The following is a 27,192-nucleotide window of genomic DNA, read 5'->3' on the forward strand; positions in this document are numbered from 1 at the left end:
CAATAGCCCTCGGGACCCAGCGGGGCTCAGTTGGATTTGTAACAAGTTGGTTTTGATTTACAGCGTTTAGCTTTTTGACTTGGGAGGAAAGGGAAGTGGGTCACACTGGGAGACAAGTGCTATATCCTGCATAACAACTTATTGAAGTATGTTTTAGACTTGCCCTTTCTCTGAGTCACCACTGCACAGTAAAAATTCACAGAATGTTCACTGGGTCAAGACAATTTACTGCTTGCTGCTTCTATTCTGATCATGTTAAGAAAAAAGGAAGTGCAGACCAGATGGCTTGTGTTTGCAGGATTGATACCAAGGGTTGCATCCAGCTAAGTTTTCAGTGTAGACCCATTGAAATTAATGGGCCTAAGTTAGTCATATTCATTGATTTTATGCCAAGCAGAACTTAATTAGGAATCTTCTGTATACTTCTCATTTTTCTTCTTTTTTTAAACACACATGTACTTTTTAATCTTTGTAGCATTTTTTTTTTAAATCCAAAAACTGTTCTCAAAGATTACAGGTGGGTAGCTGTGTTGGTCTGCCATAGTCAAAACAAAATAAAAAATTCTTTCCAGTAGCACCTTAGAGACCAACTGAGTTTGTTCTTGGTATGAGCTTTCGTGTGCATGCATTTCGTGTGTATCTGAAGAAGTGTGCATGCACACGAAAGCTCATACCAAGAACAAACTTAGTTGGTCTCTAAGGTGCTACTGGAAATAATTTTCTATTTTGTTTTCAAAGAAACTCTCAAATGTCTACCCCTTCTTCTGGAAATTTTATATTGGTCTGAAATACCTGTTAATGGTGATGAAGGATCTTCTGGGACCTTTGTACACAGAACCTAGATTGATTGGTTGATTGATTGATTGGTTGATTGATTGATGGATATGTTATCATAGATGCAGCTTTTCCTTCCTTGCTGCATGTTCAATTTTGGGCAGAAGCAGAAAATCCAAAAGATAGGGTTGTGTGTGTGTGTTTTCTTTTTTTATTAAATAGAAGCTGCTTTGAGTGTGTTGGCAGAAAGGCACTAGGTGTATAAATAAAGAACAAGATTGCAGGGCTGTTACAAGGATTATGGAGAGAATATCTGTGAAATGATCTGAACACTTAAAACTATTAAAAATTATTAAAATATTAATACTCTTGGAGAGTCCTCCAGGACCCAGGATTTGATATTTCAGAGCTGCATAAACATATTTGTATGACTGGTGCAGATAACTGGCTGATCTGTTTCTGTTGTGGGGAATGCTAGAGCAGGAGTAGATATCTGTACCTCTTGGGGTCTCTTCCTGCAGTCCCAGGTCTTCCAGCTTCAGCTTTCACAACTGTTGCTCACCATGAACCACCATTGCCAGGATTGGCAGCAACAGCAGCAGATACCATATTTACGCGAATCTAATGCACCATCAAATCTAATATGCACCTCAGTTTTGAAAACCTAGAAACAACAAAAGTATTTACTGGCGAATGTAAATGCGCCATCGTATCTAATGTGCCCCCTAATTTTCACAGCGTAATTTGGCCAAAAAAGGTTCACATTTCATTTGAGTAAATACAGTATGGTCTGTGCATAAAATAATAGTTTTCTTATTTTGCCAATTGTGCAGCATTAAGTATTCAGTTTATATTTGACTACCTCTAGTAATGTTTTCTCTGAAATTTGTAAGTTTCTTTTTCTTCTTTTTGGTTAACTGTTGTGTTAAAGGTGCATTCTGTAGTTGGCCTTTGTAATGTTTTCTTTTGAAACAAATTAACATATTTTGATTTCCTGTTAATTTGAATGTATGCTTTATTTTTGGCTTCTGGGTTGTTTTGTTTGATGTTTCAGTGTAGGTTGTAAACTGCTTGGAGATTTTTTCCTTAAAAATATGAAGCAGTATAGAAATGAAATTAATTATAATCTCTCTCTCTCTCTCTCTCGTGTGTGTGTGTGTGTGTGTGTGTGTATCTCAAATAATTCAAGATTCAGACTTGCAGCAAATGAACTGCTGACTCTTTTCATAAGCTTGGTGAGAATTAGTTTCCCTAAGAAGGAAACTCAGACTCATTTTGTTCTCAGGAGTGAAGGCAGCCTTGGAGTTCCTATTCCTATTGCTTGGGGATTTCTACGGATACAAAATCTATCGCTGGAGCGGACTAGCTGCTACTAATACAGATGAGTTTTCTCTGATTAATGGGACAGTTTTATATATTTTGGACCGGCAGCCTGTGTAACAGTATTGTACAGTTACCGTATGTAGAGTCAGGGTAGGTAGCAAGTGGTTATTCTTGACCATTTATGTTCTATTATGTGAAACTGAAAAGTTTCACTACTTTGGATAAAGCATTAACTGGTACTGGTCTGTGGAATGTGAGGTGCTGAAAAGTAAGAGATGCCTACTGGCAAGAATCTCGCGTGCTAACCTTGCCTGGTTGACACAGTTTTCTCTCTTTGATCCCTTTTCAGATTAATCATCATGAGAGCCATACAGCCCCCTTTACGTGAAAAAGATCTGTCGAACTCAAATTTGGCGTTCTTGTTCTTGGCACAGAAACGAAAATAGTGAAAACATTCTGCTTTTATAAGCAAATGAAAACTATATTTATTGTGCCTAAAGCAACAACGACATACTTTTGAAACATCTGTCATTCTGTGGTGTGTGTGTGTGTGTGTTCATTCTCATGCTCTATTTTTTTTTATAAATGAAGCTTGCTTTTTGAAAGCATAAGCACATATTTCTGATTTATAATTCTCTCCGTACTCACCCACCTGAAGGAAGACTGGAGTGTGCGAATTTAAACTGAGCTGCAGCAGACTAGCATTTTGCCCCATGTGTGATTTTGCCTGCTGCATCCTCTAAATTGTGGTATTGTGGTGGGATGTAGACCAGAGATGCCTCAGCTTCGCCTTGAAGCTTACTGAGTGATTTGGGCTGTTCATCCCCCCCCCCAATGGCTATAAAGATAAAATTGGGTGGGTGGGTGGGAACAGGAGAACCTTCATGAATTTTTAAAAAGAAGTGTGGGATGCAAATATAATTTCAAATACTGTGAGGCAAACACAGTATTCTGATTTTTACCTGTTAAAAGTATGGTGGGGTTTTTTTGTTTTTGTTTTACTTGAACAGGAATTGCAGTGTTTTGTACTATATGCATAGCAAACTTCAGCTTTCTGTGGAATGTAAATGCATCTTAACTGGTTTTGGAGCACACTTTGAAATTAAGGAGAAATGGGTACCAATTTTCAGATTTTAACAATACATTCTGGGTTGGATCCAAAAGCCTCTTCTACATATCAGATTGGATACAGGAAAAAGCTCTCCTATTAAAGTAAGGGCTCCTTCAGACTTGATTGAAGAGTGTTGCATGAGAAAAGTGACTCCAGATTGCAGATGAGTTACAGTGTTTGTGCAAATTCTTCTGTAAGGACTTGATAAGCTCATTCTCAAGAACTTTTTATGATCCACTTGGGTTAAAATGCACGACAGTCTGCAGTTAACAAAATATGCATTTTTATTAACTGTTTCATATACTGTCATGCAACCCCTCATATATAGTGGTGCTGCGCTGCATATTCATGGGAGCCAATGTGGTGTAGTGGTTAAGAGCAGTAGACTCGTAATCTGGTGAACTGGGTTCGCGTCTCTGCTCCTCCACATGCAGCTGCTGGGTGACCTTGGGCTAGTCACACTTCTCTGAAGTCTCTCAGCCCCACTCACCTCACAGAGTGTTTGTTGTAGGGGAGGAAGGGAAAGGAGAATGTTAGCCGCTTTGAGACTCCTTCGGGTGGTGAAAAGCGGGATATCAAATCCAAACTCCTCCTCCTCCTCCTCCTCCTCCTCCTCTTCTTCTTTTCTGCGTTTTCTCCTTCTCATTGTTGACTGGATTGAAGTTAATGTGTATATTTCTAATGCATTTATTTTGGAGAAGGAAACCCCGGATCTGAAATGTCTGTGATGTGCTTGGGAGTAAATAGTTACAGAGTGAAAATTAGATACTGCAGCCCTAGCAGAATGCGATAACTACCATATGCATTCCTTTGTGGAACTCCTAAAAAATGTTGTTAGTTCTTTTTATTGTGTTTTCTGCATTCAGTCTGTGCTACCAATAATTGGATCTATAACATTTGTCTTTAAATCCTGCCCTCATGGGCGCTGGCGATCCCCCTGCACAGCATAAAACAGGGAGGCCGCGAACCGGGGAGCAGTTGGCGGGCAGGTGGGCGCAAAGGAGGGCGAGGGGGAGCAGCCGGGGCAGAGGAATGCCGAGTCAGGGGGCTGGCACGCCCCCCGCGAGGAATCGGGGAAAGCCACGGGGAGAAGGGAGGCCGAGAGGGGGAATCCTCATAGGGCTGGATGCCCCAGTGGCTTCCCCCACCTTTTCCAGGGGGGCTCGCAGCTGCCTTTGCCCAGAGGCGGAATTTTATTCCGGGGGGGGGGGCGTTGAAACTGAGGCACGTGAAGGAGAAGGTGGGCTTGGTTTTTCTGAGAGAGAAAAGGAGTAAGAGGGAAGCCTGCGCCTGGGAGAGGAAGGGGCAGCCCTGAGATCGGGTCCCTTGCAAGGGGCTTCTGCCCTGGGGGGGGGAGGGGGCGGGGCGAGGGGGCTCAAGGCCGCGCGGGTTCGCGGGGTTCGCGCGCCCGTGAGCCGGCTGCTGCTTCCGAGGGCCCCGCTCCTGCCGCCGCCGCCGCCTCCGCCCGGCTGCTCCGTCCTACCTACAGGGAGGAGCAGAGAAAAGAGCCCGCGAGGAGCGGCTCAGAGATGCCCTCGCCGGCCCGCCAAGCCTTCCAGCCGGCCCCTCGCCGCTGCCGCCCCCCTCACCTGCGCCAGGCTCCGGCCGCCCTTTCCAAAGGCTTCAGGGTGGGTAATTAACTTTTAAAGTAAAATCCCAATTACAGTATTTAAAGCGTGCTTAACTCAACTTATGGCACCATATTCCAGGCTGACAGAAAGTTATCTGAATTGTTTCTTTAAAAAAGGAAAGAAATAAAAAGCTGTTGGATTTTTTTCCATGGTAGAAATGGTAACGGGGTTAAATTGAGCCTTCCTAATTCCGCTGAAATCTGACACAACATTGTCCTTGGTCAGATTCCTTCCGTCTCTCTTCCATAATTCAAGCTCCATGATGCCTTATCTTGCCAGGTATTTGAAATGTACTCATAACACAATTACTTTACAGCATGGTAAATATACCGCATCCCTTTCAGGTGAAGTTAATTGCAGTTCTGTTTCATTTGATCCATTGTTCACAAAGAGTTTAAAAAGAAGGTGTTTCAGTGTTCTGTTGGAACTTGAACACTGAAGCCTTGTTGGAAAATTGCATGTACTACAAACCATGGAACTGCCAGCTCTTGCTTGTGCAAGAAGAATTGCTTATGTGGCCAACTGAGTTTGATGTTTTATTGCCATATAGTGAAATGCCTTCTGTAGTAAATGTTAGACCATGTACACTTTTTTTTAATTATCCCAGTATCTATCAAAGTTCATGTTTTAGAGCATTAGTTAAATCATGGTGTTGGGTATTCACAATTGACGCACAGATTGTCAGTTAAAAAAAAAAGTGTCTCCCTCTGTGTTCATCAGCTCCTTAGAGAAAACATAAAATTAACAAAACATACCCTTTAAGAACACAATCTCCGCTCCTATAGTGCTCTGCATCTTTGGTAGCTTTGTCAAGTGTGTTCTGGAATTTAGAATCTTTCTGAGTTAAAAATGTGACTGACTTTGAAGGGTATGAATTAAAATTGTCTGCTTCTGGAAGACTTCTGATCTTGATGAAACCATGCTGGAACTCTGTCTCAAGTCCATTCACTTGATTAACAATGGGTATGATTGGTATGAGGAAGCCTAGTCTTGGAGAATCAACAATAGACAGTCACGGTATCTGTACCTCAGATGAAATACAAAACCGTGTATATCTCTGGATAGAAACGTGTTAAATATTGAACTAAACTGACAATATCATCATACAAAAAGCATACATAGATATTTCCTCAGAGGCAAAGCCTATATATATACTATCAAACTTCAAAGTGCAATATACAAAATGCAATATATAATGCACTTTGTACATGTGGGTATGTCCTCCTGACAGGTGGCCAGTACAAATCATCAACTTTACAACAGTACAAACCATCAACTTTACTAAACTATGTTTAATATCCTAGTTCTGATTTGATGGTGAGTACATGAATCTTTATTAAGCCTTTTCCTTGTATATTTGAATTCATAGTTTTTGTAAACTTGTTGGTTTGTACTGTTGTTATCTAAGATAAAGTCCAGACCTTGACAAAACTGCTGGTGAAACGGGAAGATTTGAAGCTGGTCACCCATCGGGAGGACATACCCACACGTCTGAATGACTTTGTATAACCTTCTCCAACATTGGGAAGATAGACCCATATGTCTTATAGACTTTGCATAACCATCTTTTACATTATATAATGCACTTTGAATTAGCACTTTGATGTTTGATAGTATATATAGGCTTTGCCTCTATGTATGCTTTTTGTATGATTATACCTACTTGGAGAATGGCTCCAAACCCACACTGCTGGCTAACCAGTGTGTTACCAGTGATCACAATTGTAGTGGATTTGGTTGAGAAGGCAGACATCAAGAGCCTTCGGTACAGTTGGATCCAGTTTTGTGGCTGTTTAGCATTGTGGTGGCAGCTGTATCAATAGAGGGTGTTTTTATTCACTGAAAATTTCCATCTGTAGCCTTAACATTTAACGCTGATTGTTTGCTTCAGTGTGTATCTTTCTCCAATGAAAATTAGGAGATACTGTCTCTGTCCAGGAAACACTCAATGTATCTGTAAGTGGAAGAAATTATCTATTATGCATCTTGCAGGGTGTCACTTTTTAAATCATGATATGAAGTTTTTGCATTTGGGAAGCAACAACAAAACTCATCCTTTTTTTGAAAGGTTCTCTTAATCTCTACTTCTTTCACAATTTTTTTTAAAAGCTATTTGAGGCATTGGTCATGTGCCCAGCCAAATTTTATCCTGAGAATTCACATTCCTAGTAATAGCTTTTACTCCTCACATTTGATTAGTGAGCTGAGAGTTCCCCAGTGTGATGCATCCTTTTTGAAGGTCCATAAGGACAAAGTCATATTAAGAACTAGTTTGCAGTCTCTCCGTAAAATATTTAGGGCCTTTCGTATTAGACAGGACATTGTGTACAAGTGTTCTTTCCTAATCCCTCTGACAAGGAGCTTCATGGTATGTTAGCAGAGCTCTACATTTTTAACCGCATCACTCCTCTGTGAAGTGTTTATGAAGGACAATGCTCTCTCCTCTCTCTTCACTGCTTAAGAGGATGAACAAGATTTGTCTCTTCTGTGAATGGAAGGAACTGGGTGGTTGAGGTGCTAGTCCACCTCTACCAGGTGGAAGGACCTTACGCACTAGGCTTCAGAGCCTGTGGTTCTCCAGATGTTGTTGAGCTTCAGCTCACATTATCCCTGACTACTGGGCGTTTTGGGTAAGACTGATGGGAGTCCAGCAACATCTGGAGGGCCACACATTCCCCATCCCTGCTCAGCAAGTTCCATGATCTGACATGTACATGTGTAGACCCCATAGAGCCGCTCAAAGGATAGTAGTTGCATGTATAATTGCATAGCCATTATCTGTCAATTTGGAACAAAACAGGATTGTCTGTCCTGCTGTTTTATTTTGCATTGTGCTTTCTACCATGTACCGCCTTGTGATTTCAGTGAAAGATGGTATGTGAATATTTTAAAACAAATCATAACATTGTTCAGGTAAGATAGCTCACTTCTTTAGATTCATATAAACACATGCATATAAATATCCCCAAATATCTTTGCCTTCCAAAGCTTGACTGGGAACACTTTTTCTGTAAGTGTAGTGCAACACCAGCCAGGTAGCAAATCTAAATCTAAACAGAATTTTACATACGGATTAGAAATGTTCTTCTCATAATTGCTGGTGTATTTTAAACAAGCAAGATATCCGTTTATACTATTCTTTGTATAATTTTTATTGCACCATAAAAATTCCAAAATCTAAAATTACCACCTGGCTATTAACAAACTTGAAAAAAGGTCACGTCTCGAAATGGACTGTTGTGCTTATATGATGAGTAGCATCTACTTTAGCACTGGGATAGCAAGCTTTGTGGTTTCCCTATTGTTCTGGACTGCTATTCACATCTTTTACTGTATTTTATTGCACCCCCTGACTTGCTAGTTAACTGGTGACTAGGCAGCAGTCCTACACACAGATGGAACTTTCCAGAGGGCGCGAAAACAAGAGTCTTGTGGCACTAATAAAACCTATCAAATTTATTTTGGTATATGTACACACACTCTTTTGGAGGCCACGGATGGTGGCGGCGGCAGCAGCAGCAGCAGACTGTGAATAGTAACATAAAAAGGAGACAAGTTTCGTTACACAAATCGAAATGCTTGCACTAATGGAAGCACATCATTGGATGCTAAGCAGTAGCTGTTCCTCCAAAAACAGGTGGTAACACTTAACATCTTGGGACTGGCAAACCAATTCACACATGTAGTGTGATAAAAATCCATTGTCCTGCTTCAGTCCAAAAGTGATGAATCATAGAATTGTAGAGTTGGGAGGGACCCCGAGGGTCTTCTAGTCCAGCCCCCTGCTATGCAGGAATCTCAGCTATATCATCCATGACAGATGGCCATCTCTGCTTAAGAACCTCCAAGAGGAGGAAGAAGAGGAGGAGGAGGAGGAGGAGTTTGGATTTGATAGCCCGCTTTATCACTACCCAAAGGAGTCTCAAAGTGGCTAACATTCTCATTTCCCTTCCTCCTCCACAACAAACACTCTGTGTGGTGAGTGGGGCTGAGAGACTTCAAAGAAGTGTGACTAGCCCAAGGTCACCCAGCAGCTGCATGTGGAGGAGCGGAGATGCGAACCCGGTTCACCAGATTACGAGTCTACCGCTCTTAACCACTACACCACACTGGCTCTTCGAGGAAGGAGAAGGAGTCTGCTCCACTGTTGAACAGCTCTTACTGTCAGAAAGATCTTCTAGGTGTTTAGTTGGAATCGCCTTCCTTGTAACTTGAATCTTGTAACTTGGCATTGCTAGTCTTGATGAATGTAATTCAGTGGGTTCACATCACAGTCTGCCTTTGCGGTTCCACTGTGTCCATTAATTTTAGTGAGTCTGCTCTGAGTATGACTTCAGTTACAACCCTTTGAGTGTAAAACTGAACTTGAACCAGTGAATAACTATGCCCCAAGCGTCAAAAGCTTTGTAATTTCAGCATTAGGAAAGACTCACGCACTAATCTTGGGGATGCAGTAGGAAACAAGCCTGCCTTTCTGTTTGGAGAGGCTTACAGACAGAGCAGGGAGCAGCAGGAGAATCTGCACTGTCCTGCTGACCACACAGCCATTCTTGGCTTCTTGGCTAATGACATCTGACTGTGGTCACTGACTGGCCCAGGAGCTTGTTGATGGAGCAGTTCTTTAAACACAGTCTATGGCATAATTGCAGGGCTTGAGAGCTGTGGTGATAACAGAGTGTCTGTTGAACCAGGTGACTTTACATGCTATTTCCCCCCATGACATCTATGTAAGATAGAGGGAGTCATAAGGGGAAGCAGCAAGCGAGCAAGTTCCTTCCTCCCCATCCCCATCCCCATCCCCATCCCCATCCCCATCCCCATCTGATATTAGCTGGAAACACTGTGCCAGCTTAGTTGCATGCCAACTATTTGGAGCTGCTGGAAGGTTTTTTTGAAATCTGTAATTCTTGCTAGCATAAGGGTAGAACCCAAAGTGGGCTGTTTGTATACAGAACATGAGATTGGCGACGGGTGGGTAGGAGCAGGGGGAGATGGCTTCAGGGTTATCTGCTCCTGTGGAGTATGCATCTATGTTCCTGAATGTGAAAAACTTAACAGGTGTGAGGCATATGGGCCGCCTTTGTGCCAAAGGAAAATTGTCACCTTCAAAGCCAGCTCAGATACTAAGTTAGCAATTTATTTGTAGTTGGAAAAGTTGAAAGCGAATGGTCTGAATGTGCAGATCCGAAGCTTGACTGGTAGACGTGTTTGTTTATTTAGTAATCATACTGTAGTAAACATTAACAACTTAAGTTTTAATTGTTTAAATTTTTGTAGGTATGTTCTTATTGAGCGAAATGCTGAACTAGAACCTCCATGTTAAAACATCAGCCAGGGTGAGGAAGGAGACAAAATGTATTCAATTTCTAATTTACGTAGGCCTAGAAAACAAGATGTGGAATTCCATTTCCACAATAAAAAGGCCTTAGTTTTCAACTCTTTCCAAAAGCTACTATTAAATACTGATTTTCAGTAACTATATATCTGTATATAGAAGGGTTGTTTTTTGTGTTTTTTTTGTTTTACATTGCACCTATAGTGTTTCTAATTCTGTCCTTCTTTCCTTAATTTGCACAAAATGCAGGATTTCTCCCATTTCTGTGGTACAGAAGCTAAAAGAAAATTCCCAAGTGTGTGAATCTGACCTGTTTCTGTCTTAGGTTTCTGCTTCCAAGTCAATGCTGACTCAGGAGTGGGGAACCTGTGGCCTTTCACATGTTATTGGACTATATACAGTAACTCTCATCCTTTACCAGTGGTATGGTGAATGGGCTGGTGGAAGTTGCAGTACAACAAATTCGGGAGGGCCATAGGGTCTCCATCCCTGATATTATTTGCCATGCAAAGGGTACTTCTCAATCTAACATTTTTAAAAGTTGGGCTTCCAAATTTCCTGTGTCTTACAGTATCAGTCGGCTAACTAGCATTAGCCCAGTAAACTTCCTATGCTCACAACTGTTTCTTTTTTGTGGCATAGCATTCCTGTTGAGATACGACAGGCGGGTCATTATCTGCATTTTTCCAGAAACAAATGAAGACATTTTGTTCAGACAAACTCCCCCAGTTAGGATATATAGCTCTCTGCCACGGGTGTCTCCTTTTTATTGTTTTCCAATTAATTTGCTTTTATTTTGGTTCTCGTATTGTTTCAGAAAGTGCAAATTTAACCATCTGGCTTCACATGTGAACTAAATTACACCCCCCCCCCCAGCACTGTTATAAAAGACCTGTGAGCATGGTGCGGCTTTCTTGTCGCCTGTTGTTTCCGAAAGAGGTCCGGGGACCATTTCAAAATATTGTGGGAAAGGCTGCAGTGAAAAAGGGAGTGACTAGAAATCAGGTAGGGCTCCTTGCATGCCACACACCAGCTGTTCTGGAGGTGTATCGAACCCAGTGTTCGAAATTTCCATTGTTCCAGGCGCATTTTGAGACGGGGAATTTCATTAGCGCGAGCAGTTCCTGAGCTCTGGGCGCAGTACTGTGACTAAGATTTCAGATTAAAATTGAGCACTGATTGTCAGAAATGCTAGAGTAAGATAGAGTGAATAAAATGCTTATACTACACTACATGCAACAACAAGAAATGTGCTGCAGAGTTAGAAATACTAAATGGTCATGTTCCACAGTATCAATTGTCAGCTGTGGAAGCAACAAAAAACTTTTCCAGTGTTCGGAACTCCCAGTGTTCTAGGTGCATTTTGAGACAGGGAATTTCATTAGCACGAGCAGTTTCTGAGCTCTGGGCGCACTACTGTGCCTACGATTTCAGATTAAAACTGCAGAGTGGAAGGAAAGGAAGACCCTTTTTCTGCCTCCCCACTTCTAGCTGCTCTCTGAAGACTGGAGAAGAGACCTCTCTTAAGAATATTGGGGTGGGTGGTCAGGGGAAAGACTAGAACATGTGAAAAATGAACATAATATTTTAGCTGCAGCTCATTCATTTTCACCTTTCTATTCTTGTTATAAAATAGTGTGCCTAGACATTCTCTTGTCCATAACCTAGGTTTAAGGTGCCATTTAGCTCCTAGCTTTCATATCTCAGTTTCTAACACTGAATTTTTTCACAGAAAGTCTTTAACAGCTCCAAGAAAGCTATACCACATGAGGTAGTTCCTCATTAGAATTAGTTTTGGCCACTCATCAGTATTCTGCAACAGGAAACAGATACTGATTCAAATAAAAGAAATAAAATATATATTTGGACAAGGTGTAGCCACTACCACACTACTGGACATTGCAAATAGTAAGTAAGTAAGCAAGTTTTTAAGACTCCAGGCTATAAAATGGAGCTTGCAATTTCTCAGAAGACTATTCATGAAGTTCAGAGCCACCCAGCATCCATTTAACCATCTTATATGCACCTGGTTACAATGTTTTCACTCTCTCTGGCATGTTAAACATTCATATTTGTAAACAATCCCTGTAGTTTGAAATTTTCCACTTTTGCTGTTTTATTGATTTTTTATTTTGTTGCCTATATTTTTGTGCTGCTCTCCTAGAGTGGTTATTACGTTTTAAATTGTACTACGAGCCCCCCCCCTTTTAAATATAAAACATTTTAAATATATACCTTGAACAGAATAAATTTAATCATATATGACTTGAAGCCTGAGGCAGACCCATTTCTGAACTGAAAAGCATAGGCTGATCTAAGAGAATTACTTGGGACTTTGAAGCTCTTTTAAAGCAAGACTCTTGTGGAAAAGTATTCCTAGAGGGCAATACGGTTCCACAACGGACACACTGTGGAGAACCTTCTCCTTTAGTCACTCACACCCTTTTTGCCAAAGTCCCATAGCTATTGTATGAGGGAGGTGGTTTTGGGTGCCATGAAAGGGCAGCAAATGGTTAGTTATCATGGGAAGGGTTATTGTTTTGTTTCTTACTATGTTGTGAATTTTGGGGGTTTTTTATTGTAAACCGTCCTGTTTTCCTCCGGTTAAGGGCAGTATAGAAATTTAACAATTAGTAATAAAGAATATAAAACATATCCATCCTTAAAGAAATCAGCCCTGAGTGCTCACTGGAAGGGCAGATCCTGAAGTTGAGGCTCCTTGGCACCTCATGAGAAGAGAAGACTCCCTGGAAAAGACCCTGATGTTGGGAAAGATGGAGGGCGCAAGGAGAAGGGGATGACAGAGGATGAGATGGTTGGACAGTGTTCTTGGAGCGACTGGCATGAGTTTGGCCAAACTGCGGGAAGCAGTGGAGGATAGGGGCGCCTGGCGTGCTCTGGTCCATGGGGCCACAAAGAGTCGGACACGACTGAACGACTGAACAACAACAATAAATAATAGCTTATTGTTGAATTTTTCTGCGTCAGGCGTTGAAATAACTTGACCAGCTTTAGGTTGACTTTCATTTGCTGTGGCACCTCAGGCATATCCCAATTTTGCCTCTGTTAAAGGGGCAGTTTTGGGGTATTTTTCCGAAGCCTTTCAAACTCTGTTTGACCAGAGGCAGCAGTGCAGTTAAATTAAGATGCCCAACAATATGGGATGGGATGCAAGTGTCATTCAGGAAGAAATATTGTCTATCTTCACTCAAAATTCCATCATAACCCCTCAGAATTTTGACTTTATCAAACTTATCAACAGCAGCCACCAAAGTATAAATATTTATGTGTAGCACTTCCAGTTGCTCATGGATCAAAGCACATTTCCTCTATCTAAGAAAGATGAAGTAAATCATGAGCGGGCAAAATAGTCTACAGAAAGTTCAATTAACCGCAACAGAACAATTGCAAAATTCTGTTAGAAAAATTACATTAGTATTAAAGAAAATGCACACAGTGTGATTACAAGCTGGCTGTGCATTTCTTATACAAAATTGCACTGAATAGTCGGTTCATAAACCTGCTCCTTTAAAATAAGTTAAAAACAATTCTTTTGATTTTTATTTTATTTTTCAGTTCTGAATTTTCGCCTCCTTGTGAAAATGCAAATGCAGAAGCATCATACTAAATCAATACTCTCAAATATTAAGAAATCCTCACCTCTGTCATTAAATTAGTTGACATTAAATCCATTTACTCAACTCCTTGTCACAAAATGCTTGCAAAGACAAGAAAAGAACCTCATTGAACACAGCGGGGGAATAAGTTTTGTTGCTGTAGGGGTTCAGATAGAACAGTTACATTTATGAGTTACGGGAGATAGTGGTTTGTTTTGACGTGGGTGTATGCCTCATACCTCCATAAACAGGAACATTTAAACTTATCTAAAGGAAACGGTTTAGCAGAGCTATTTTGTTTACGCATCCTGCAATAAACCTAACTGCTGGGGTGTGTGATTACAACCCATTATATACCCTGGAGGGTGGGGCAAAGAGAGGCAGAAAAGATGTGAATAAGTTTCATTACTTTAAGCAAATATATTAGTGGTCTTCTCATTCACACACACACACACACACAGGAGACAGTGTTAGACAGCCACAGAGTGCACAAAACCTGCCCACATTTGATCTTAAGAGAAGACCTCAATTTTGTAATTTATGGGTGAAGGAAGTGCCGTTGGAATGTCAAGGATAAAGTGTTGGAGCAAGACTTGAGTGAGTTAGGAGGCTATATGCACAGTAGGGGCCTTCTCTACTGTTGCCTCTTGTAGCCTCCCAAAAAGAAATTCTGGAAGGTTAGGGCAGTGTTAGAAACTGAGACATTAAATCTAGGAGCAAAATGGCACCTTAAACCAAGGCTATGGGCGCAACAATGGAATGTCTAGGTATGCTTTTTTATAACAAGAATACAAAGCTGAAAATGATTTAACTGCAGCTAAAATATTATGTTCTAGTCCTTCCCCTGCCCACCCCCCTAATATTCTTAAGAGAGGTCTCTTCTCCAGTCTTCAGAGAGCAGCTAGAAGTGGGGAGGCAGAAAGGGGTCTTCCTTTCCTTCCACTCTGCAGTTTTAATCTGAAATCTTAGGCGCAGTAGTGTGCCCAGAGCTCAGAAACTGCTCCGCTAATGAAACTCCCTGTCTCAAAATGCACCTAGAACAATGGGAGTCTTGAAAACTGGAAAAGTTATTATCTGCCTCCACAGGTGACAATTGATACTTACCGTGGAACATGACCATTCAGTATTTCTAACTCTGCAGCACATTTCTTGTTGTTGCATGTAGTGTAGTATAAGCATTTTATTTACTCTATCTTTCTGACAATCGCTGTCTTGTAGAACATTAGTAATTAACTGTAATGCCAGTTTAACCTGATTTTGCCTCTCTAGAATTCAGTGATTCCCAGTAAGCTCTGTTGGAGTGAGTAAATCAGTGCACTGAAATGTGATGACAACTGAGGGCTTTTTAAAATGTTTTAAATATTAAGTGTGAGAGAACAGTGCTGCAGTATTGCACTAATTCACTACTGTATTATATGCTACACACCAATTTAAGAATAAAAATGTCATGTATCTTTGTTAGCCAGTAAGCATTATGCTAGTTCTTTTCTAGGGTTCCTTTCTCTTTGTATTAAAATCTTGCATTTCGACGGCTTAGCGCTTGGAGAGATGTAAATTTCTTTTAACATATTTAAGAGATGTTGGGGGTGGAGAGTTCTCCACACAGTAAGATTGCTTTGTTTTGACATTTATCTTGCTGTGATCATTCTGCCAGTTGGCTTTAGGCACGGCTACCAAAAGAGTGAACACATGTTGCATTCATTAACTTTCCTCTGGCTCTGCTCAATTTTTGCAAGTCAGACAAAAGCATGATCATATTAAATGGACTGTAGTGCAGTTGTAATATGAGTTCTCTCACACACTTAATGAAATGATAATCTTGAGAAACCTGCATCTCTCTCTCTCCCCCACACACCCCCATTGTTGGGAGCTACTATGCCTCTCCAACTCCGTGCAGATTCTTGTTTGTGCATGTGTTGCCCGCTCCTAAATTAAAACGCTGCAGCTGTAGATGTGTCATTCAGCCTTATTTGCATCTTCTCCTTCTTCCTGATGCATTTGGCAATGTACATGGGGAAATCCCATTTCATCCTTACAATGGTTGTGTGAGGTTGGCCGGATTGAGAGAGTAAAATCGACCAAAGTTTTGCCCAGTGTGCTTCTTCATGGTTAAGCAGGAATTCCAACTTGGGTCTCTTCCAGCCATTTGCAGTGTTCTGTCCAACCACACTAGATGTAAAACCACAGACTTAATGCCTTTTCAAACTGCCTGTGTTGGATAATTTTGTTTATGTGTGTGAGCAAGTCCGCTTAGGTGCAGCTCGTTTGATACGCATATTGATCTTTTGACGTGGTTTTTCTTTTATCACCTGTTTGTTGGATCTGTTGGCTGCCTTTCATCAGTAGTGGTCCCAGGACGACTTGTAGTAGCAGCTACATAGCAAATGCCACAGCTGTATGCAAACTACAATTCAACTATACCATACCCTCCAACATGTTGATTCCCAAAATGGTGACGTGCGTATTCCCATAAGTGCTCCCGTATGGGTCAAGTGACCCGCATGAGATCATGGTGCCCCAAAGATGTGCTTTTTCGGGGCTGTGCTCTCTCACAGCACCCAAAAGCACATGTTTTGGGGTGCCGTGTGAGATCACGGCCACCAAAATGACCACTGTGCTCTTGCTGGGGGGAAAACCTGGATACCCTGTTTTTTTCTGGAACATGTGCATGGTACGCTATAATCATAAACGTCCCTAAATATCAAAACACTAAAACCATAATTATATCAGCAGCAACAGCTGCAGTACCCCTGGCTGGCAATACCCTTGTACAAAGAAAGGAGACTGTAGCTAATGCTAGTCAATAAGGAGGCAAAATAGGAGAAAGGCATAACTGGGGGACCACTACTAAGAAACCCCTGCCTGAAGCCCACTTCCCAAAAGCTTCACTTGCTAGTGGGCTTACCAGAAGAGGTGCCACTTCAAGTGTTTAAGCCCCAAGTCATGCTTTTAGAAAGCACGTGATAATATATACAGTGGTTCCCCGCTAGACGCAAATAATTCGTTCTACGAGTGTCTTCGTACAGCGAATTTTTCGTCTAGCGAAGCAGCAATGCAGCGCGGAGGTTTTCGCGCCAAAAAAAAATTCGTCTTGCGAGGCAGCCCCATAGACTTTTTCGTCTTGCGGGGCAGCCTTCCGCTAGCGAATGCCTTTCATCTAGCGAGTTTTTCGTCTAGCGAGGCATTCGTCTAGCGGGGCACCACTGTATATATATTTATCAACATTGACTTAACATGATTTCAAACCACTAATGTCTATTTATTTTTTATTTGCTAGATGCATTCATAGGAAGTAGAGCTGCTCCCTTGACATACCTTTTGACTTTATTTCTCCTTTTTAAAAGTAAAAATAAAATATTGCCCCTTTATTTGCCTCTTTCCTTGAAGTGACTAATTGTAGAACTATATATTTTTATAAATCAAATTATGAGATCTCTGACCGTAATAGCAAAAATAATGCCCAACAAATGAAGGGGCTAAATCTCTCATCTCCTTATTTTGATGCTGCAGGAATGCTGGTTTTTTTTTTGTTTATTTAATGTCTTACCCGCTGCTCTGCGGGACATCTCCGGAGAAAGAAAAGGTTTGTAGTAAACGCTATGCAAATCCGGAGTGGACTCTTAGGGGCGGTTGGATGGCATCATGTTACACCTCTTTCTGGCAACTTTTTCAGCCAAGCTGGTGCCAAATGTATTGTTCTGCTTTTACTTTGGACCACATCAGCGATGCTGAAAGTGGGGTCTTGTCATCTGGGCACACACACTGCCCATGCTTGCACCCCGGAGACGTGACTTCTGTGTTGCTAACACAGGAAAAGCCCTTCATCCAAGGATCATAGGTAGCTTACAATATAGAAACACAAAAATACATACTATAGTTCGAAACAAAAACAATACCCCCCTCCCTGCCTCCATAGGCTACAGCTTATTAAATTAGCCAAAGGTCTGGGAGAGGAGGAATGTTTTTGCTTGGAGCCTAAATATATGTAGCGAAGGGGCCAGGTGAGCCTCCACGGGGAGAGCATTCCACAAGCAGAGAGCCGCCACGGAAGAGGCCCGTTCTCACGTTTCCGCCCTTCTTGCGGAGTAGGTAGATGAAGAATAGCCTCAGATGCTGATCACAGGGTCCAGGATGGCTCACACGGGTAGAGATCTGCTAAGCTGCCTGTGCAAATTGTGGCAGCAATTCAGCCTGATGTGAAGAAAGAAAGGAGCTTAAGATTCAGGGCTCCGAATGCAATCTCTTGTTTCAGTTGCTTTAAACAAAAGATGGGTCTGTATTATGTTGACACTGTTGTGTCCCAGTCAACTCAGCATGCTAAATAATAATAATAATAATAATAATAATAATAATAATATCATATAGCCTGCTTAATCATCAACTGTTTTTAAAAAAAAGAAAGAAGAAAAAGCAAACTTTTAGCCCTTAGTGAGCTCTTTAATTCTTACTTTGTGCTGCAAGACAGATTACTGTGTTGTGTCTGTGCTAGTAAGTGCCTTTATTAGTGTATTTGTGACGTCTAAGGTTTAGCCACTCCTTACAGCAGTCTCAGATTTTCTCTCCCCTCTCCCCTCATGTATCCCACCCCCTTCTGCCTCTCTCCCTCTCTCTCTAGCACACACACACACACACTCTCGCTCTCAAACGCAGAAAGCTCTTTTTGCTCAGTAGAGTTCCAGGGCTCGGAAGGAGGAAAGCTGATTGTCGGGACTTCTTGCTTGTGTTCTGCATAAGTGCTTTTGTGGCGGGCCATCTGGACTGGCAGGATTTCCTCAGAATATTTAAAGTATGTTGTCTGATTTGGAAAACCGGGGATTGCTGTGAAACTCTGGGAAGGCGGCAAGCAGGGAACGTAGACAGAACTGGTTCGCGGCTCGTAACGTAGGTGGCAGGAATGGAAGACGCGTTGCCTTGCCTTGCTTCGGTGTGCAATTCATCAGCACTTATGAACTTCTGCACCGGTAAAGTATAACTTCTTTCCCTCCCCCCCCCCGCTTTAACTGGGAACACCAGTACAGCCACCGCAGTTTCTTGCTAACCCTCTCTTCTCTCCCCCCCCCCCAAATCTTGATTTTTATTTTGTAAATCTTCCTCTACAACTTCCTTCACAAACACATACAAAGTTTGAAGAAAAGTATTTACCTCTTTTCTGTCTTAAGTTCTTTCCTAGCCTTAAAGGAAATCTGTTGGTGTTTTTTTTGCTAGTTAATGCCTTTCATGTACAATGGAAAGCAGAAACCAAACGATTTCGTTTGGTGAGACTACTCTTGCGGTATGAAAAATCCCCCCCGTGAAATAAATCTGAATATTGCATGCTTGGAATTGGGGGTGGGGGGTGGGAGAACCTGTTATATCATTGAATTTTAACCTTCAGCGTGTGTTAAACATGTTTCCATATTTGTGTGCAAGATGCTTCAGTTAGACTTAACTTTCAGTGAGAGGTTGAACCCCTAGAGGAAAGTTTTGGATTGCATGGAGGGCCCCCTCAGGAAGTAGTACCGTAAAACATCTATGCACAATAAGTCATTATGTATGCTGCAGTCTTGAGCATTCGCAGCACGGTTTGTATTTCTGCACAGCATGTGATATTTTCCAGACCAATTTATTCCTGGCTTTCTTGTGATCGTTAATCTGCAATTACTGAAGCATCTCAGCACAACTTCATATGCATACATCATTATCAGTAGCTAGATCTGTGTATATAGCAGAAAGCTGCCTATAGAAGCTCTTGCTTCATGGAGTTTTTTGCAGTGGCTGTTTAGAAATATTGGGCCAAGAGTACAGAGCCAAAACAAAATGTGGAGGAGCTCCAAATGCAATCCTATTTTACAAATGCACCTAATGATAAGTGAGTATAGAAATATTCATCTTGCTGATTTGTCCAAATTAATACATGTGGTTAAAAAAAGGGTAGGTTCTTTTCGGGGGGGGGGCAGTTTTAGAGCATTAAGATGAAGAGAAAATGACTTCTGCAGAAAGATATAAAATGTTAAAATAGAAACTGCTTTGTACAACAAAAAAGTTACACTTTTCCACACTCACTTTTATTGGTAGGGCAAAAAAAACAAAACACTTTTAACAATAAATTCTGTAAGTAATGTTCAGTGCTGCAAAAACAACAAAAAACAATGAATGTAATACAAAGGTGCTGAAATCCGGAGGTGGGGGGTTAGCTGGAGTTTGGTGGTTTAGAATGCTTGCTAATACAAGAAGTTAAGTACTCTCATGCAGGATAAAATTTCTTCCCTTGGATTATGCAGATATATGGCAGGAAATGGAGTGGAGGGAGGCAGAGATTCACCTTCTTTGTTTCCACTGAGTTCCATATTGGAGATTGCAAACCCAAATCCCGTTGATACTGCTGGCACTGGGATACATTTGTGGGCTTTGATAACCACTTTTTAAAAGGACTATTATTTTTCAGCAAAAAAAGCACTAAACATAGTTGGGTAGGCTTGGGGAAGGGTTGGTTAAAGTTGAATGAGGAACTTAAGTAGCACATGCCACATGTCGGTCTACATCCCTTGAAATATTTGTGCTTACAGGTAAGCAAGCGGGGAACCTGGTTTGCCTGTGACTGACATGTACTTTGCATTTATTTATTTTGACATCTATAACCTTGGCTTTGTATGCTATTCCAGTTCACCCCAGTACAGGTTTGGTAACTGGTTGCGTTTCATTTCATGAGCAAAGCAACTTTCAAGTGACCTAATTCATTAGCACTAGATCAGTCATAACCCATAGATATTATAAAAGATGCTTTTAGATGAAAATAACTGGGGAAATAGTTCCATTTGTAGCATTTTTAAAAAAAAAAATTAAAGTGAGTTGTACCCTTAACATAGAAGGTCGTTTCGACCTTTTTAGGAGGGCAGTGTTTGGAAGCCTATGCAAAAGCAACATTTGTTTAATTGTAGGGGAGGAATGCATAAAATAGCTATCAGGCTTTAATTGTACATGTTCACAAATTCATTTTACTTGGGAAGCTGGTGGATGTTTGTTGTTGTTCATTTTTAACACTTGAAACAAAGTTGATCACTCATTTTAAACCAGCCACCTGATTTTATTTTAAGGCTATGGTCTGAGTAAAGTTGGGGGAAAAAACATTTTATAGAAGTTCCGGTTCTGTTATGGTTCAAAAACAAACTTTTTTATCAGTTCAGTTTGACTCCCTGCAAGTAAGTATGTTTTGTGCTGTAGCCACAATTAACATAGAAGTACATATGGGCCACATCCTGTCACACATTTCTGCACTTAACAAAACAGTAGGGGAGGACACTGAAAGGTCATTGGGGATCAATGTTTTGCAAAATCAATTCATTTGTGGTTGAGCCAAATTAGTAATGCAGGATCAAAGAGCTTTGCAATGCAACCTGTAATTTTGATTACAATCTGACATTACAAATCAAGCTGGTGAAAGCAAAATAACTAATGCAGTCCATATATATATACTGTGGAAAATCATTTTCCTGGTGGTGACAGTTACTCTCTCAAGGTTACTATTAAAATTATCCACCAGGCAATAAGGATCTGTCTATAGGTGCCACTGTCTATAGGTACCCTGCACCAGATCATAGAACCTGAATACAAAACAAAGCCATTTTTAGTGTAAGGTAATGATTAGGAAAATATTTCACAGCTGTTTACCCTGCTGCCACCTTTAAGCACCAGTGTGTTGGAGGGCTGGAAATTGCTCGACTTAAACACCCCATATATAAGAACCCCGGGTACCTAGTGGCCTGGAACGTTTTCCTGCTTAAGTGTCAGGCATGATAGCAATAATATCTACAAAGACCAGTGTTCAAGCCTTAATTTGAATATTGTGCATACTATGGTTGCTGTGTCTCTTAATACTATAATTTGTTATTTTATTTTTAAGAGAACTAGCAGTGAGAGTAAGGTTCACATCACAGGTCTAAATTTGTGGCCCAGGTTTCAGTGATGAAGCATGCTCCCGCAAAGACTTCAGGAGTGTCTGTTGCTCGAAAGATGAGGAAACAACAAGATTTCGAGAACAAATGTGTTTTTGCTATCAGGTGCTATGTATCTTAAACTTTTGCCCTTCATTCTGAAAAATAATCATAGGTGCTTCAGCTGGTGTCATGAAATGTATTTATTCCATGACATTTATATACCCTTTGATTGTAAAAACAAACAAAAACAACCCTCAAAACAGTACTGAATTGGCCTTGTGTAGGACCGATGCCTGAAAGAATTAAAGTTATTTCATAAGAAAGTATGTAGTGTGCTGTTCAAAGAGTCTTGAGTCTAAAGGTTCCCAGATGGGATAACTCTCGAACTGTGTGGAAATTGATCTAAATTCCTCAGAGGAAGAGCGGGGTATACACCTAACTCACAAAACAATTTCCCCTTCATTCCTATTAATACCTTTGATATTAAATGAAACCAAGTTGGACTGGCAACAATATGTTGCAGGGTAGAATACTTCCTGCTTAGGATGCCAGCTCCATTCCCGTCTGCTTGGTTTGGTTTCTTCACCCAACATTCAGTCAGTATTTCACAGATACTGAGATGGTGGTGGTTAAATTTATTGAGGTTGCTGTGTTCTTATTCGGCCGTTTTGTCCAACTTAGGTTTTTCTCCTCCTTAAAGTTCCCCTAGGGCTGAAAATTTCTGTGTCTTGTTGGGTTGATGCTGCCATTTTGGCTGCATGAATTACGCCACTCGCACCATAAACTTTTGAAATAGTGGAAGTGATCATTCTGACAAAGGAGCTAAGAAGGTGATTATTTATTTGTTTATTTATTTGAGTTCCAGATTCAATATTTTCATCTGATAGGATGAAAGGAAGATTGTGGTAGGATGGTTGCAATCCAAAGAAAGTTGCTCGTTTACACTTAGCTATGGCATTATGTGCAAACCGGGTGAATGAATGGCAAATAAATGCAACAAATAACAACTTGTGCCTCTAGAGGTTTTAATTTTAATTTCCACAAAAGAAAGCAAAGACCCAACCTGCAATGCTGTCTTGAGATGTAGCTTAAAACAGTTGCAAATATGTTAGGCTTGTTCATTATAAGTGAGAAGATGCACATACAGATAATTTTTGGTTGCGGGTGGGTAGCCGTGTTGGTCTGTCGTAGTCAAAACAAAATAAAAAAAATAAAAACATTCCTTCCAGTAGCACCTTAGAGCAGTGTTTTTCAACCTTTTTTGGGCAAAGGCACACTTGTTTCATGAAAAAAATCACGAGGCACATCACCATTAGAAAACGTTAAAAAATTTAAATCTGTGCCTATATTGACTATATATAAAGTAATTCTCTTGAATAGGAATCAAATAAACACAAAGAAAGTATTTTATAATTACTTTTCAATTTTTCCCACGGCACACCAGGCAACATCTCGCGGCACACTAATGTGCCGCGGAACAGTGGTTGAAAAACACTGCCTTAGAGACCAACTAAGTTTGTTCTTGGTATGAGCTTTCGTGTGCATGCACACTTCTTCAGATACACTGAAACAGAAGTCACCAGACCCTTATATATAGTGAGAGAGTGGGGGGGGGTATTACTCAGAAGGGTGGTGGGAATGGGTGATTGGCTGATAGGTGTGGGAAACCTGTTGATAAGTTTTGCAAACTGTGGTTTCCACAGTGTATCGAAAAATGAAGGGAAGTTAGCAACTGCTTTTCTTCAGGGTTGTCTGGATCAGGCCCATAATTTTTATATTAAACATACACTCTGAATGCTTTTCTGATTTGCGTCTCCCTTTTCAGGTAACTGATACCTCCAAGCATGTCTTGCTTGCCATTTCCAGCTGTGCCCAGAATAACCTAGACTATGTCAGCACTGTGCAGAATGATGAGCTTAGCTTGCCTTTAAGACTGAACAAACGATTGTTTAGCTGAGCAGCGTAAACTAGATAATGCAATGCGAGCTTACAAAGGCTCTCATTTGGGGTTGGGGTTGGGGAGGAGACTTATGGCATAAGATAAATATGAAGAGATTATAGGAATTACAGTTCCCCTCTCACACTTTTCTTTACATAATGGGTTACCTCTGTGTAACCTCAGCGAGCAACCAGGCAGCATTAGTTAACTTTTTTTTTTTAAGCCGCTGGTCATAATTACACTGGTGACATCAGTCATCCATCATGTGCTGTTTGCACTCCCCCTTTGTAATGACCATAATCATTCATCCAAATAACTAGGAGCAGGGAGGTTGATCAGAGTATGATAATGAGTAATATGCAAAAAATTATTTAACATTAAAGCTTTGTATTCTTTGTTTTAGGAAAGAGTAATTCTGCAGTTAATTGATTCTTAATGAGTATCTGTAAATCAAGAAAGTGCATAACCTAGATTCCCTATTTATTATTACACCGTATTACATACAGCATATTATTACATACTCTTTACACAATTTCACAGAAAATGCCCATGTTCCCAGTTTGCCACCTTAGTAAACCAGAAACGGTGAATTCTCCTCCCATGTGAGGTTGACCACCAAGAAATTGAATGAGCCCGTCTGATTCCTGTCTGAAATGCGGAAGATACTTCCTTACTGCTGATTCAGACATGCAACAGAATCTCACAGTGCAGTATTTCCATTGGACTGCATGTGAGGGAATCACAACATTTTTTTCCCCAATGAACAATGGTTATCCTGAACCAAGAATGGGGTACTTGTGGCCCCAGGTGTTGCTAGACAACAACTAGCATCATCTCTGCCTTGGCCATGTTTGGCTTGTGGCTGGTGGGAGTTGGAACCCAAATGCACTCGGAGAACCTCAGGTTTCCATCCTTGGCCTGAGCTATTCTCAGTGACATGTTAGGTTTTTGCATTCTTCATTTTCATAGTAGAACTTTGAAATATGTGAGCTCCACAATAAACAAATATTTGATAGTGTAGTATTGTCTAGACTGTACTTATGTGATTCTGGCCATGCATCACTGCATCTCTTGGGAGTAGTAGTTTCCCCTCCTGACCTATTGTGTGTGTGTGTGTGTGTGTGTGTGTGTTTGTGTGTATGCAACAGTTTGAGCAAAATAGACGTAGACCCATTACAGAGGGTCTCCTTTTTATCAGTTGGAAAGTGCTTTTTAACTTCACAGGAAACGGCATGGAGTCTGAGAGAACAGCGAGATTGACTGCTGAACTGGGGCACTGAAACTGTTTTTCACTTATAAAATGTAAGTGGCAGTGGTGCATGCCTATAGATTTGAGTGAACATTTTCTCCTACACACACACAAACACCCTTTAAAAAAATTACTACCGTAAGTTACAACCTGCATCTTTCCCAGGTCTTGTTTCTGAGGGAGTTTTTGTGTGTGCGTGTGCATCTAAATAGTGTAAATGTGGACAGGACACACACACATACTCTAATTTTGGACATGTGCTGCATGTTTCCAAAAAGGATGAATAGGTCCTCTTGTAGCAGTGAGGGTGATCAGTGGGAGCTCAGTTAACTTGGCCTGGGAATGGAGGGTTTTTAACAAGCGTGTGTAAACGTGGCTGGTGAAATTATTCTCCACCTGGTACCAGTTAGTCCACATAAACAAAGCCTTGTATGACATCCTGTATTTAAAAACAAAAGCGATGTGTAAAACAGGATTTATAAATAGCACATTCATGCAAATGATCCCATACGTGGAGCATACCAAGTCTATGATGTGGGACTAAATTAGAACTCTGTGTGGAATAATGGGAGCAGACGTCCAGGAAGTCTACTGAAATGCAGCTGTGTGCTCTTGCTGCATGTGATCCTAACCAAAGGGTCTGAGTTAAACTTTCCCATGCAAAAAGATTGTGCAGGTGGGGTTTGGGTGTTGTTCATCCAATAGCATATGGAATCGAGAAGTGAAAGGTTTTTAAAACTTGTTTTCAAAGCAGAGCTCATTGGAACAGGAAGTTCCAAGAGCAGCTTGTTGTCATTTCACATGTGTTTGCTGCAGAAATGTTAGGGTAGCAGGATGTTTCCCAAGGCCACACTTCATTTGAGTTTTAGAGTCCTCACTTCTGCTTCAGAATTTGTTCTCTTGGTGGCCGTTCTTCGAGAACGTATCATTTTAATTACTTCTGCGACTGGAAAGCTAAAAACACACCATGGGAGAGGAGATAAGGGGGAGAGTATTCCAAAGGCCAGTTTACACCCAACATCTGTGGATCCTGTGCACATAATATGTCCTTACTGCCACAGGTATGTGGGTATGTTCCAATATTGTGAACCACCCTGACATCTTCAGGTAAAGGGCATTATACAAATTCAATTAAATAAATAAACAAAATATTTTGGGATTAAAAACAATACTTGTTTCTGCATGTGGTGCCTGAAACACATTCACTTGAAAAGCTCATCAGGTCTCTCCCTAACCATTCATTGCTTGTGCAAAGACTGTTCTCTATTTGAGTATCTGAAGAAGTGTGCATGCACACGAAAGCTCATACCAGGAACAAACTCAGTTGGTCTCTAAGGTGCTACTAGAAAGAATTTTCGATTCGCATCTGAAGAAGTGTGCATGCACACGAAAGCTCATACCAGGAACAAACTCACTTGGTCTCTAAGGTGCTACTAGAAAGAATTTTCGATTTTGTTTTGACTATGGCAGAGCAACACGGCTACCCACCTGTAACTCTATTTGAGTTGTTTTCATTATTGGTTAACCTCACCAACTCACCTCCCAAAAAGAGCTGTTTGTTTTTTGTCAGTTTTAAGTGGTTGTTTGGATATCTTGCTGGTTATTATTATTATTTTCTGCTGCTCAAGTGTTTTGTTAGACTTACCTTGTACAGTGGAACCTCTACGTACAACCATAATCCGTTCCAGAGGTCCGGTCATAACTAGAAACGTACTTAAGTAGAGGTGCACTTTTCAATGCACCAGTTGAAGCCTCCAGTCCATTTTCAAGAGCAGCTCTGCCTAAAGTACACAGGAACTCCTGCTTAAATAAAAGATCAAAATCTGAGAGCGGAGTTTGGCTTGCTAAACCTGGTGAAGGGTACTCTGGGCTGCCACAATTACTACCTCTGAATCCAGCAGTAGTACCAGGTCTTGAAGAGATCCCCAGGGTTATATATCTGTACCTTTTAGGGGAAGTTTAAACCCATCCCAAATTCCAACCCAGCACTCTGAATTTCTAAACTATCAAGTTCTCTTTATTGGCCCTTAAACGGCTCATAATGGTAAAGGGAAAGGGCTGACCATTAGGTCCAGTTGCGGACGACTCTGGGGTTGCAGCGCTCATCTCGCTTTATTGGCAGTATTGGGGGGGAGGAACCTGCCTGGCTCTTTACTTCTAGTTCTGAACTAAGTAAGAAAAAGTCTTACGCCAGAATATTGCCTGTCCTTCCTCACTCCTGCAGCATTTTTTTTTTTTGGGGGGGGGGTGTCTATAGTTTGCCTTTTTCTGAAAGTTCTTTGAACAGGCTTCCCAGAAAG

At 41.0% G+C, this 27,192-nt stretch overlaps 1 protein-coding gene across 7 annotated transcripts in view; it reads left to right on the forward strand.

Annotated features, from left to right (window-relative positions):
- The window catches only part of EML4 (EMAP like 4), a 163,637-nt gene that overhangs the window by 55,549 nt on the left and 80,896 nt on the right, over positions 1-27,192 (forward strand). For 4 of the 7 annotated variants that reach the window (XM_033144856.1, XM_033144860.1, XM_033144861.1 and 1 more), the window contains exon 1: positions 18,403-18,752. The exons of 1 other annotated variant lie outside the window; for it this stretch is intronic. In XM_033144856.1, coding sequence (XP_033000747.1) covers positions 18,686-18,752 — 67 coding nt within the window. In that variant the 5' untranslated portion in view covers positions 18,403-18,685. Of the gene's footprint in view, positions 1-18,402; positions 18,753-27,192 lie in introns of those variants that run through there. 2 more of the 7 variants (XM_033144857.1, XM_033144863.1) reach the window with 1 other exon arrangement.

Source organism: Lacerta agilis, chromosome 3 (genome assembly GCF_009819535.1).
Source record: "Lacerta agilis isolate rLacAgi1 chromosome 3, rLacAgi1.pri, whole genome shotgun sequence".
Lineage (NCBI taxonomy): Eukaryota > Metazoa > Chordata > Lepidosauria > Squamata > Lacertidae > Lacerta > Lacerta agilis.